General features: G+C 32.2%; 3 protein-coding genes across 3 annotated transcripts; 2 read left to right on the top strand and 1 right to left on the bottom strand.

Annotated features, from left to right (window-relative positions):
* Positions 1-83: 83 nt before the first annotated feature.
* On the top strand, positions 84-1220 carry MONOS_2906 (putative Calponin homology (CH) domain; the record flags this gene model as incomplete). The annotated part of the gene is made up of 5 exons (XM_067872862.1): positions 84-93; positions 163-281; positions 323-390; positions 447-483; positions 544-1220. The coding sequence occupies 5 exons, from the start codon at positions 84-86 to the stop codon at positions 1036-1038; spliced, it is 729 nt and encodes a 242-aa protein (XP_067725943.1). The 3' UTR covers positions 1039-1220.
* Positions 1221-1271: 51 nt separating this feature from the next.
* Positions 1272-4244, bottom strand: MONOS_2905 (uncharacterized protein). Its single transcript, XM_067872861.1, has 4 exons — positions 3975-4244; positions 3382-3906; positions 2900-3316; positions 1272-2821 (listed from the first exon to the last, which is right to left on the bottom strand). Exons 1-4 carry the CDS (start codon positions 4120-4122, stop codon positions 2742-2744), a joined length of 1170 nt encoding a protein of 389 aa, XP_067725942.1. The 5' UTR covers positions 4123-4244; the 3' UTR covers positions 1272-2741.
* A 206-nt stretch (positions 4245-4450) lies between these two features.
* Positions 4451-8790, top strand: MONOS_2904 (uncharacterized protein). Its single transcript, XM_067872860.1, has 10 exons — positions 4451-4486; positions 4554-4616; positions 4737-4794; positions 4860-5041; positions 5099-5373; positions 5444-6082; positions 6260-6620; positions 6793-7628; positions 7970-8092; positions 8267-8790. Exons 1-10 carry the CDS (start codon positions 4464-4466, stop codon positions 8569-8571), a joined length of 2865 nt encoding a protein of 954 aa, XP_067725941.1. The 5' UTR covers positions 4451-4463; the 3' UTR covers positions 8572-8790.
* Positions 8791-13781: the final 4991 nt, after the last annotated feature.

The following is a 13781-nucleotide window of genomic DNA, read 5'->3' as shown; positions in this document are numbered from 1 at the left end:
CTTTTATATGGAGTGTTTTATTTGTAATTTCAATAAAAAATTTTCAGTTTATTACCCCATTATCAAATTTTTTAATTGCAAAAATGGCTGAAGGTTTTCTTTTGTTTTTTTGAATTTTAATTTTCGAGAAAGCATTTTTAAAAAAATAATAATAATGTTTAGGAAGATTAACGCTTGACCGTAAAAAATTCCAAGCAATGGAATTTCTTGTGAGGCAGCAAGCTGCAAGGACATATTTAGAAGAATGTCTTGACATAAGTACAGGAACAACACCTCTTTCAGTTTGCTTGCTAAAACCATCACATGTCATTTTCTTTTTTAGAGTGTGTTATCAGACGGAACGCTTCTTTGTAAATTGATGAGGAAAATTGATCCTTCATATATTTCGACGTTTGCTTCATTAATTTTGTTTAATTTAAATTTAATAATTTAATCAAATTGTGTAGGTTTGTGGAGTCGCCTAAACACGGAGCGCAGAAACGTGTATGCTTTTGTTATAAACTGAAAATGATAAATTTTATTTCTCAATAATTGTCTGTAAAGGATAATGTCCAATTATTCAATGAGGCAGCAAAAAAGCATTTGCAAATGGAGCCATATTTAATTATTCCAAGTGATGTGGTTGAAGAAGTGTTTCCGGTGAAGCTAGTTGATCTAATTCTTGTTCTTGCCAAAAAAATTGGAGATATCTCACCAAATTCAATAAGTGTCAAACTCGATATGCCTCGCGCAAGACAAGATTTAATGGTCACTCCTGAAAATCTTTCAGAAGCTGAAGCAATGCTTGAAAAAGAGCCATGCGTTCCAATGGAGCAGTTGGGATTCAATCATTCTGAATTGTATTCAGAGAATGTCGAAGAAGCGTCAAGCGATAACTCTGAGAAGGATGTCATGAAACGTCACACAACCGAAGAAGAAAAGATAAAAAAGACTGAGACTGATGAAAAAGATTCGAAAACGTCAGAAGAGAGAAATAAAAAATTGAATTATATTGTGCTTCTCTTAATCATTACTTTCTTATTGATAATGTTCAATTAGCAATAAGTCTTATCCTTATGACAGCATCGGATAAATTAAAAGATATTAAAGCAAATTTTTACACGACTTACAACATAATTATTTCTTTTTTATTGCTGTTTTATTTTTGTTCGTTCTGATTTCTTCTAATCTGTATTTATTTATTGTGAAGCAACAATATGCATCGGTGAAGTTTTTATTGATTTAGTTCTATTTTTTGTTTCGAATGCAAATGAATGTGTGTATCCTTTTTCTCCTTGATCGCATATTGAAAAAGTGCGATATGCAAAAAATGCTGGAATGTTGAAATCTACAAAGAAACACAAAAAATGTGAGTTTAAGAAATTGTATGCAAAGCACTCTTCCTACAAAAGTGCGCAGAGAACAAGAAAAAGGCAGTATCGATTTTGAATTATTTACTTGAATTTACAGCTTACTGCAATATAGAAGGCAAATCTAGACGATTCTCAAATGAAAGCCAAACCTTATAAAAGAACAATTAAGACAAGAAATTGAACTAATAGAAATAAGATTCGCAAAAGAAAAGATTGGCTCCCTAAAAAAAGAAGAAGAATCAAATAAAGCAAAATCAAATTAAAAATAAATTAGAGCAACCGGATAGAATATTGTTCAAAGCACACAACAGAGTGCCCACATTCAAAAGTTTTGTGAGGCATTCGGTGACAGCTTAAAGCCTTCCCGTATGCTCTTTCATTGAGAAGCAGATCAACAAAACTTGGAGGCAATAGTGACTCACAGAAGATATGAAAATAATTGAAATAAAAAACTTTATTTTCAATTTCAGATTTTCAAAATTAAAATGAACAGAAACATAAAATGAAATATTAAAAAAAAATACTTCGAATGCCTAAATGGTACAAAAGCAAATATATATCACATAAGCAAAAAAAGAAATAAAGAAACGCACAAAGTATGTTGTGAACAAGTGATAATGAAACACATTTGTGTATGACGGAATGAATTAAGATCAGAAGAAACTTCAAGAAAAGCAAAAAAGTCAGTGACTGTCTCGTTGCAGCATGTGAGGAAGCAAAACAAAACAAAATCATAAATTAAACTTCTACAAAACAATAACTTTTTATCACATAAAAATGCAAAGGATATGTGATTGAGGGCATAAAAAAAAATCAGTAAAGAAATGCTTCATAATAATTTTGTAAATGCAAACCTTCAAAAAATATTTAAAGAAAAAGCAATAAAATATATAACTAACAATACAACTAAACAAGTTCACAGAAAAATTGAAAAAATCCGTTAAACATCTGAAAACTGTAAAATCAATAATATTCTATAAGAATAAAAGGACTTGAGTGAGACGAAGATTCAGATGAAGATAGATAAAGGAGAAATTGTTGGCAATAAGATACATAAAATGTGATTTTGAAGGTGATTAATAAATAAAATAAAGAAAATAAAAAAGTTAAATGTTCAAAGCAATATTTCCTTTTCAAATTTTAATTTAAAATCGCATTTTATTTTTAATTTGTTCAATGCAACGAAATTTCTCTTGAAAGATTGATAGACAACATGGATAAAAAGTTGGAAGCTTTAAAAGAGAATGATGTAACGTAATATTTAACAAAACGTAAATCCCAAAGAAATTGTATTAACAGCTTTTCTCGCCATTCGATATCAAACTTATCATGTAATTTGCACAACAATGCAGCAACAAACAGTTCAAGTCTTTTCAATAATTCATACAACTAGCCAAAAGATGGCAATGATTGCCCTTGTTGGCACGTGTCAATTTCCATCTTTTGTTCGGTCGAATTCTCCGTGCATCCTTTGTAACAAAAAGAAGAATGTTCACAATTTCCGATCGTATTAATAAAAGTCTTTATTAAAAATACACGGTTCATACCATAACTGTTCGCTTCTTGCGAACCGGAGAAGCATTGAGGAGGCGCGTTCAGTGAAGATGGACAATTATGAAGTGATGAAATATTCGTCTCGGCTGATGTTCGAGGCGCAGTAGCCAATAAAGATGATGTTGGAGATGGCACTGATAAATGCTGGGTTGGTAGCCCACAACTACGAGGCGCTGGTTTGATTGCTTGAGCATTTGAGTGTGATGGCTGTAATGCCAAAGGAGATGGATTGAGATCAGTTTTCTGGTGGCATCCTTCAACAATCGCAGTGTAATAACGGTGGAACACAACTGCTGGGATTGAGACATCGTATGACAAAAGTTGAAGAATCAGCATTTCAGTCCCGTTTATCATAGCCAAAGGAGCATGAAATGTTCTTGACCACCATCCATTCGTATATGGCTTGTCGCCTGTAACATTCGAACATTTGTTTGAAAAAGAATCAAAAAAAATTGTGCGGACAATAAATACATACAACTACATTTATGAGCAATCATGATGGTTACGAGAATCACTAAGAAAACATTATCCTTATTGAGAGCAAAACGCCCTTGTTGCCAATGCCTTCGAGAAAGTGCGTCAATCAATGACAAAGCAACCAATAATTCTGAAGTTAGAAGTTTCGAATGATAGCGAATCGCACATAAAAATGCTGTAACTGCTTGCTGAGTTTTATTTTCTTCAGCAAGATTAGAAGAATACACATGAGTATCATTTATTTGAATTGATTGGGAATTTGGCTGCGTTGCATCTGATTTTGGTGTAAAATTTGCAGAAACATGTTTTGAAAATTCACCAGACAATGCAGAGGCGTTCGGAGTTGTTCCAGTCTGAGGCGATAAAGTATTTCTTGATCCTTCCGTTGGTATTTTTTGCATAACTGGAGATGAAGGAGCATTTATGGATTGTGACTGAGGAGTGCCCATATGATCAGGAGAAGATACATATGTATTTGGTGTCTGAATTGCAGCAGGTGTAAGATGTGCAACTTGCGTAATGCCTTTCAAAATTATAGACAATTCAATATAATTATAATTTTTCATTTTAAACAAAAGATAATTTTCGTACAATATGCAGCAAATTCAATAACAGCTGTCCTAACGCATTCGGTTTCAAAAAACACCGAAGGATGCCGTTCAAATTCCAACTGACACATCTCCATATTCATAAGTTGATCCTCCGCCTTATCCATAGAATTATATTTGGAAAAGGTCATTCTTTTGATAGAAGTATTGAGAAAAAAGACTTTATTTGAAGAAAAAGATGTAATGCACAAAAAGAACAATGATTTTTTGAGCTTTGTAGCAAGGGCTGTAACATGCTACCAAACATTTCTTTTGGTTAGCAACGGGTTTTGTAACATTTGAAATGTACTGTAAATAAATAGAAAACATAAACTATTCAACTTTCATTTATGTTTAACGTTTATAATCATCACATGTTGACTTTGACACAAAAAGCGATTCTAATATTTCCTGTGGTTTTTGCGTAAAAATTAAATTCTTCCTTTTTTTTCCAGATATTTAATTTATTTATGGAAAAAAGATCAAAAAACAAATGGAATCAAGTATTACCAAACGGTTTGAATGAAGTGCTTATTGTTGCATAAAGTTAATAATGTATAATATTTATGAATTTTGAAAATAGATCCGTCCAGCATCCTCATGGAACGAGAAATACATTTCACAAAAACATGTCGAAACAAACGTTGTTTGCTTTTTAATAAAGATGTCGTTGAAGTTTTTAATAACTACAATTTATTTTTTCTGTTTTGTCAATCTGAACTGTGCATGCTTTTCTTTTTTGCATTTTTCATGTATTTTGTTTAAGCAATATTTATCGTTTGGGTTCTGCTCTTGATTCTGGAGATCAAAAAATGGTCTATAAAGTGTGAACATGGAATGAAATTTAATTTAATTATTGTAATATTTAAATTTTTTAATATTTTTTTAGTTGTGCAAGAATATGGATACACAAAAATCAGGTAATATTTTTCCTGACGATTTAAGGAGAGCTCTTGCAGGATCTGGATTAAAAATGAGTCCAAGTGTTATTGATGCGGTTGTCAAATCATATCCAGTTGATAATCGTGATCGCATAAACTATGATCAATTTATTAAAAATTCTATAAAATTGTTTGCTAACGTGTTCCAAATTTTTTTAATTTGATTGATTTTTTGGTTTTATTTCAGATATAACGAAAAGAAGAACGAATCTATTTCAATACCTCTAAGTTCCACATTGACTTCTAAAAAACCAAGACAAGACGTGCCAAAAAAGGATTCGATGAAAGATGTTTTGAATTTTGAAAAGAATAGAAGAGTAGATATGCGGAAAGCTGAAATCAAGAGAAGTCAAAATCAAGACGGTTTGGATCAGACTGATTTATCTTCGGCTGACGGAATCGATTCGTTGGAGGAGCTGGGCGATCTTGATGATTCATATGAGAATAGAGGAAAAGATGCAGGTACAATACACTTGAGATTATTTCATTGTTTATTTTGTGAGTCGCTCGTTTCTATCTAATTTCTATTCAGAGCCTTTGAATAGTCTTCGAACAGCCATCACAGCTGCTGCTGCCTCGCCGCTGCACATTGCCTTGTCATTCAGCGCTGCGGATATCAGCGGGAAGGGGGCGCTGACAGAGAAAGAATTCGACCACGTGCTGGAAAGTGAAGGCGTCGAACTCGACAGCAGCTTGAGGGACTTGGCGCACAAGCTGGGCAAAAGAGACGAAGGCAGAAAGGCGAAAGAGGCTGTGGCTGTGATAAAGCAGATAGATGCTGCAGAAACTACAGAAACAGCAGAAAAGGAGATTGAAAATGAAACATTAGGCGGACAATCTCTTCCTTCTGAAGTGGAAGCTGAGCAGTTTTCTGAGCATTATGATGAGAATGCTGCTGCAATGGCATCTCATCCTGTGTCTGTGCCAGATGCTGCAAAAGATGAATCATTTGCTCCTTTCTCAACCTCTCCGTATTCTTCTTTTCCTTCCTCTCGAAAGAAGATCATTCCTCAGCCACAGAGCAAAATGAGTATTGCTCCGACTGAAGACGATGAAGGAGATGCAAGGAACAAAGGAAGGAAAACACTTTCGGAGATCCAAAAGAAAATACAGAAAGAAAAAGAAGAAGAAGAGAAAAACGAAAGTGACAATAGAAAATTAGATGATGAAAGTTTGAGTTTAAATTAGAATTATGAGATTTATTTATTGAATGTTATTTTTTATGTAATTTGTTGCTTTTCATGATATTTGTGAATATATTTTTATTTGAACTTTCTTCGTATTGTGCCTCTATCACTCCGTTCTGCTTCAATTTACGCAAACACATTAACAAACAATCAACTCACAGAAAGCATCGATTACCGAAAGTTTATGGAGTCGCTCAAGTTGAGGCTGCCAATGTCATACAGTTCTGATCGCAAGGGGCATTCAGCTGCTCAGTCAGATTCCTCTGAGTCTCCTTCCTCTGAGCCGATATCGCCTCCTTCTGTGAGCGTGGCTCCTCCTCTCTCTCCACCCAGCGTCTCCTCTTCTGCCTGCGCTGCTTGTCCTGCTTGTCCTGCCTGTTTGCACCCACAGCAGGTGAACCACCCTCCCGTCACGCTGTTTCCGCTGAAGGATCAGGAAACAATACCAGCGGTGCAGACATCGGCTTCGACTGCTGTTGATCTGTCTCTTGCTCAGCAGAGGCCGTACTCTCGTTATGCAAAGTGTGTTGTAAATTAGTGAAATATTTATTTAAAATATTTATTTTTTTGACTATTTTGTTTGTTTGATACGAATGCTTTTTTCTTTGATAACAATTCATATATTAATTTATGTATTTTTATCTTTATTTTTCATTTATGCTATGTGCTTTCTTTGCAAAACCAATGCTATTAGGAATGTCTCTCTTTCACTTCTATCTCATTCTGACGCTGATCTTGACAAGAAGCCGCGCCCGTCTCAGCGAAAGCATCTTTCTGACAAGGACCATGGCTCTATTGTGACACACGATGGAGAGGAGCTTGACGACGAAAGGGAAAAGATCAAAGATCAGAGGACAATGACACGCATTAAGAAGACTGAGAGTGTGGATGTGAGGAAAGGAGAGACGATGAAGCAGCTCTTCTCGTACGAGTGGCTTGCCCGAAAGGAGAAGAATATGAAGAGAGAGAAAGGCAGAGACGCATCCAATGAAGAAAGGAGTGCCAATGTGGAAGCAGAGACTGACACGATCAAAGGGCTGAAGGAGTCTGAGTGGGGATTCCGAGATAGAGGGAAGCATCACTACCAAGTGGCACAGCAGGCAAGCAAGAGGAGAGAGATGATGGGCTTTGAGAAGGAGCAAGAAGGGAGAGGATCAAACAGGATGTCTCCAAAGGACTCTCTTTCTGCTACGATTGCGGTGATGCCCTCTTCTTCTTCGTCTTCTCGTCCTGTTACTGCTCAATCGCCTTCTTCTTCAAAGGGCTCCAGAAAATCTTCTGCTGCTGCTTCTTCTTCTTCTTCCAGCAGCTTTTCAAACTGGAGTGGACGTTCGTATGAAGGAACGCAGTTTCTCAACGCGAAAGGAGAGATTCTTCAGAAGATGAAAGGATTTGCGATGGGAAGAGACGAGCGGGAGAAGCAGATAAAAGAGTTTCGAGAGAAAGAGAAGGAAAATGAAGCACATGCTGAAAAGGATGTGAAGTTGGCATTTGCGTGGCAGAGCTTTGACGAGGCAAAAACAGGCAGAGGTGTGGCAAATGAATTGTTTTTGGCTGTTTTTGTGTTTGAAAAGGGAATGAATCGATTGGCTTTTTGTTTTTGTTTTTAAAAAAATAATTATAGCACTTATAACTTTGTGGGGTTTGGTGCAATTTTTATGTATTTGTTCTGAGAATTAAGGAAAGATGTTCAAATGTTGTGTTGAATTTTGAAAGAATTTTTTCATTTTCATTTTAGAGTCCTTCGTTATATTGCATTATTTTATGAAATACATTTTCAATTTTTATTTTATTTTATTTTATTTTATTCCATTCTAATGCATCATGCTTCTTCCCCAATGAAAATATTTGTATGATGTTGTTCTATTCAGATCCTCTGTCGCAGACTCTTCCACTTCCTGCTCAAAAGCCATCTCGTACAGAATATCTGAAGCAGCAGCAGAGTTCACTTCAAAGCTGTTTCTCTTCTGACCAACAGAAAGGAAGTAAAACAGGTATTTAATGTTCATTTTTTTTCTGTAATGTTTCTTTTTATTTATTCTAATGTTTTTCTATTTCTGTCTCTATCTTTCTCTCTCTCTCTTTGTCTCTTTGTCTGTCTATCTATCTATCTATCACCATTAAATGTATTTCTCATTTGAAAATGGATGTTTCATTGGCCATTGAAGACGAAAACTATCGCCCCATACGGCGTCATTACTCCTGCGCAGCTGCTTCTTCTTCGATGGGCTCTCTTATCTGGGGAGGTCTTCCAGCGAAGGAAACTCCACAGTACCAGAGACTGAAGCAGCAGGAAGCAGAAAAAGCGCAGGCTGCTCAGAGAAGTAGAGAAAGCAACTCGTCTGCGCAGTTTATGTCAACAGCTCGCTCATCCTTCTCTACTTTTTCAAACATTTTTGGTACATCCCCAACTCCTTCGTTACCTCAGACACGACGGCCTTCTTCTGCCATCGTTGATAATTCACTCTGGTAGATCAGTTCATTTGTTGTTAATGATTGTAATCATATAAAATTATCCTCTTAAAGGGTTTATTGATTTAAATGTGCAAATTACTCAAATTAAAATTTCATTACTTTTTCAAAAGATACTTGTCTTTTTTCATTTTTGTTTCCATTAAATGCGAGGGATATGCATTCGTTCTTTCATTCATTATTGCAAATAAGAATGTGTAAAACTAGCGTGGATTTTAAACTTTGAGCTAACAGAAACTATGAAAAATAATTTGAGAAATTTTTCACAAATGATAATAATAATTATTATTATTATTATTATAAAGCAATTTATTTCTTTAATTTCAATATTTCATAAAAGAAATGTCCGTTCGGTTTTCAATTCGTTTTTAACTCACCAAGTTTAATTATTTGTTATACATAGAAAAGAAAAAAGTTTATCGTTTTGAATTAATATTGAATCAGTAATTTCTATTAATGAATGAATATTATCACAATTATGAATTTGATGTGTTCTCCATGTCAAATATTTTTTAAAATTTATTCGAAAAAAACCCACATAAAAGAAAATCAAATTGCATGTGTTTTTTTCTCCACACAATTTTTTGGTTTAATATTAATGTGATGTGAATATCTTTAAAATTAAAAAGAAAATTAAATTTTTAAAAAGGAAAAATAAACAAACAAAATGAAAAAGATTATAGATTGAAAAGTTCGTTTTGAACAATACTCATTTTCTATATTGGTGATTATTTTCGAAAACATATTTTTTTTCAAAAAATTAGGTTCTAATAAAACCATTGAATATCAATAAAAAAATTGAAAAGTGAAAAGGCTTATTGAATGCATTTTTATCTTTGATACGGAAAAACCATTTGTTTTCAAAAACAATTATTATGCTTTTTCTCTTATAAATGAATATTTTTTTGCGAATAACAAGAAACCTTAGATAAATCAGCACCCCGAAAAAATATATGATTAAAAAAATAATCACCTACATGATTTCAAAAATATTTACAAAAACGAGTTACAGTCTAAACCGGATATTATCACGTCGAATATAATCACATCCGAATATTGTCACATTTTTGGATGCACCGACATTTTTTGTTTGTTTTTCATTCATTTTCCATCGCATATAATCACAGGGATGAAAATATATAATCACATTTTTTATTATTATGTGTGATTTTTTCAATGAATAAACGATTTTTTGATCAAAAATATCAAAATTTCGCTATTTCAAAAATGTGTTCAAATAAGTTTAAATATTATTATAAAATCAAGAAAATTGTTTTTTCTGTTGAAAAATGCGTTTTAATGAAGAATTTTCAAAAAAAGAAAAAATCGACCCAAAATTAATTAATTAATTAATTAATTTTATTTTTTTCTGTGTGTAAAGCAGCATCGTATATTATCACAGTCGGATTCAGTCACAAAAAGTTGTGCAAAACCAGATGTGATTATATCCGGTTTAGACTGTATTTTTTTTTGAAAAAACACTTTTGTTTTGAAAACAAAAATAAATGAAAATCTTATCATTCTTGTATTATTTAGTTTGCACACACGAAATTTTTTCCTAATAATGAGATTATTATTCATTTAACAAATTTCACTGAAGAGATTGTTCTTATTTGAATTAAGGAATTACAGATATCGCAAAAAATTCCGGGCAAGATCGATTTCACAACAACTGCAAGAGGAATAATTCTGACAATTTTCCTCAAAATATATCTCATCAATAAATACTCATTTGATATACAAGACTTTCAAAATTGCTTCATTTGTGCTCAGAAAAAATTATAATTAATAATCTCGGAGAAACTCAAAATTCTCTTTCTCCGAAATTTTAATTATAATTTTTTCTGAGCACAAATGAAGCAATTTTGAAAGTCTTGTATATCAAATGAGTATTTATTGATGAGATATATTTTGAGGAAAATTGTCAGAATTATTCCTCTTGCAGTTGTTGTGAAATCGATCTTGCCCAGTATTTTGTGCGATATCTGTAATTGTTCTTTTTAACATTTGTGAGATTTTTTGCATAATATCTGTATGTCCTTCGTGTATGTGTGCATAGAAGAAATTGTTAAAACATTTGATGAAACGAAATCATCAATGGTTGTTACGAAAACACCACGATCAAACATTTTTGAAAGAGATAATAATTTTTTGTCATTCAATAAATATGAATACAAATAGAAAAAAATTCTTTTTTGGAAAACAATGAGATACATGTTGCTCTTTTAGAACAAATAATTAATCTGAACTTTATCGATTTAAGGAATATGACAAAATAGTTTGTCTTCAGTTATAAAGATCTACGACAATATTCGCTTGTATATTTCAGCTTTATAATTCCAAAAAAATTTTTTCCCTCTCAAATTTGAATATTTTCGTTTGATAAATTAGCTTATCCAATCCAACAATAAAACAAAAAATAAAAAAAAGAGAACCCTTTTTCAGCAGAAAACAAAATGATCTGTAAGATTAATGGAATAGTTAACATGGCCATTCAAAAAAAGTGAAGTTCCAAAGATTCCAATGACAGTGTCTTCATATCCATCTTCCTCAAACTTCACAAATATCTTTCTTTTTATCATCGTCATTTCTTTATATTCATCATTTCGCTTACACATCTTTTCATTTAATTTGTTTGAAAGCAATGAAAAGAACTTCAAACAATATTTTGTTGTTTCATATACCAAAGTTGATTGATGCATTTTTTCTAATATGAATTCTGATGCGCCACTTCTCAACAAATCTTCAAGTTTCACAACTTCTGCGTTCAGCATAGCTTCAAAAAGTTCAATGCAATAAATGAATAAATCTCTATGATTTTCATTCGTCTTTCTACACAGTCGCATGATGCACGCAACCAATTTGGTAAGTTCGTTGCTTTGAAACTTGTTAGCTCCAAAGCATATCCATAGCATCCTGAACCATCTGTTTATTGCACATACTCCTTTCATCACTTTTTCATCCTTTTCTCTTTCCCTCCAATTCACATGCATTTCAAGCTCTTCCAACTCTCTTGTTGCTTCCGTTACAAAATGCAAGTCATTTGTTATTAAATCATCCAAGTCTCGTTCTTTTTTAAATCTGTTAATCAAAAATTCCCAAGCTGATCGATAGGCAAGTTGCGTTAAATTGTGATATTGCTGGTGATATTTGATGATTTTTATAATCTCGTTCAGATACAGCGATTTTTCTAAAAGCTACATTTGAATCACAAAAATCAATTAAACTAATAAAAATATTCAAAAATTTCATACAACATGATCATAAATGTTGCTCAATGCAAGAACTGCCATCTCCACATCTTTTTGTGTCTTTTCATTTTCCTCTTTTCGTAAATTAACTTTTAAAAGGCAAGGCACACAAATCGAATAAAGTTCTTTTGGTATTATACAAAAAATATAATGAAGAACAATATAACATTCACAAAGATCAATAAGCAGCTCTTCATTCTTTTGATCTTTTTTCTTTTCTTCATCAATCATCATCTTCTCAATTCTTTCATGCAAAGAAGAATAATAAAAGCTGTCAGTCCTTGATAGCTTCATCATCTTGTTATACCCGATGTGCTTCAGCAATAAAAAAGTATTTTCCAAGGACAATTTCTTTCTTTCGATCATCGCATCCAATGTATTATATTTCTCTTTTGTGATAATAAAATTCAGTTCCCTTTTATCCATTTCATCAATCAAGCAATTAAGTTCTTCTATCTTTAGCTTTTGTTCGACTTCAGTTTTGCATTTTTCCAGTTCAGAAAATATTCCTACAAACATAATTAGAAACAGTCCATTAATCATCCATTAAACTAAAAGTATATATGCAAACCCGAAAACTTTTTGTCCAATAAAAACTCCCGTTTATTATCATTGCATACACAATTACAAAACAATCACATATTCACAGTCATAAGTGATAAAGAATAAATATAAGACACAGCTAAGTTATTTCATATATAAAATTAGTATTTTTAAAACTTGTTTCATATGCATTCAGTCTTTGAAAAAAGCAAAAATAGTTTAATTCTAATTCAATATATTAATTATAGGTTTTATTTCATGTGCAAGTTTGACGTCAGAAAAAATATCTAAATATTAGTGATATATTGTCATTTGATAATTCAAAAACTTGAAATTAAAATTATATCAGTTTAGATTAAGAATAAATATCAGAATTAAAAATTGTTTTTTTTTTCTCTTTAATCTTTCTTTGCAAAAATTTTTTTGAGAGAGTTTATGCATCTTCTAATAACATATTTGTCACTCCTCTTTTCACATTTCAGTAAAATATGCTGAACAATCCAAAATTCTTTTGTGTCAGAAAGACAAAAAACACAAATAAACTTAGTTATTTTGCTTTTCAAACACTTCTTTTTGGCTTTTTTATTATCTTAAAGAAATTAATTAACATGATTTCTATTTTTCAATGGATCAAAACTTTCATAATAATGCTAATAATGATCATAAAATCTTGTTATGATTATGCCAACGAGAAAAGACTTTATCTGCACGATTTGAAGGGAAATATACATGCCATATGATGCAGGTATTTTTAACATTTCGATTATTTCATTTTTATGCTTTTCCTCTTTCTTGTTAATTTATTTTTCTTTTTATCATCAGATGTGTTGCTTCGACTCAACTCTTTATTGAGTATATTTCAACTTGTTGAAACGAAGCAAAAATAAACTTTAAACAACCAGTGATAACTGAATTAAAGTGATGATAACCAACTTTACTCAAATAGAAGCGAAAAGTGGAGTTAAAGATACCATTTTATTTACACATATCTGCTTCCCTTTGCACTTCAAAATATAATTATGCATATGGACTAAATTCATATGTAATTATCTTTCGCACTTGAAATACACCTTCAATTCCACCGATCATTCAAATAGATTCTTCATTCAGCAATATGCATGACTGAAAAGAAGAAGATCTATAACATTCGGAATCCTTTCAATAAAGCAAGCTCTTATTTCATTTTTCCTTCTTATTCCTCTTCTTTTTTTTCCTCTTCCAATCCATATTTTTAATCTGCTCTTCCAATTCTCTTGTTTCTTTTCTCACAAAATGCAGTTCATTCACAATAACTTCTTCAAAGTATATGTAAATGGTCAATTGGCCTATCAAAAACGCCCAAGCAGATTGATAGACAAGCTGAGTGAGATTGTGATACTCTTGATGATATTGGATAATATCTTTGATTTCATTCAGG

The sequence above is a fragment of the Monocercomonoides exilis genome (genome assembly GCF_001643675.1).
Source record: "Monocercomonoides exilis strain PA203 chromosome Unknown scaffold27-1312184, whole genome shotgun sequence".
Lineage (NCBI taxonomy): Eukaryota > Preaxostyla > Oxymonadida > Polymastigidae > Monocercomonoides > Monocercomonoides exilis.
The sequence above is the reverse complement of the archived record's forward strand: the minus strand, read 5'-3'. Positions and strand labels throughout refer to the sequence as shown.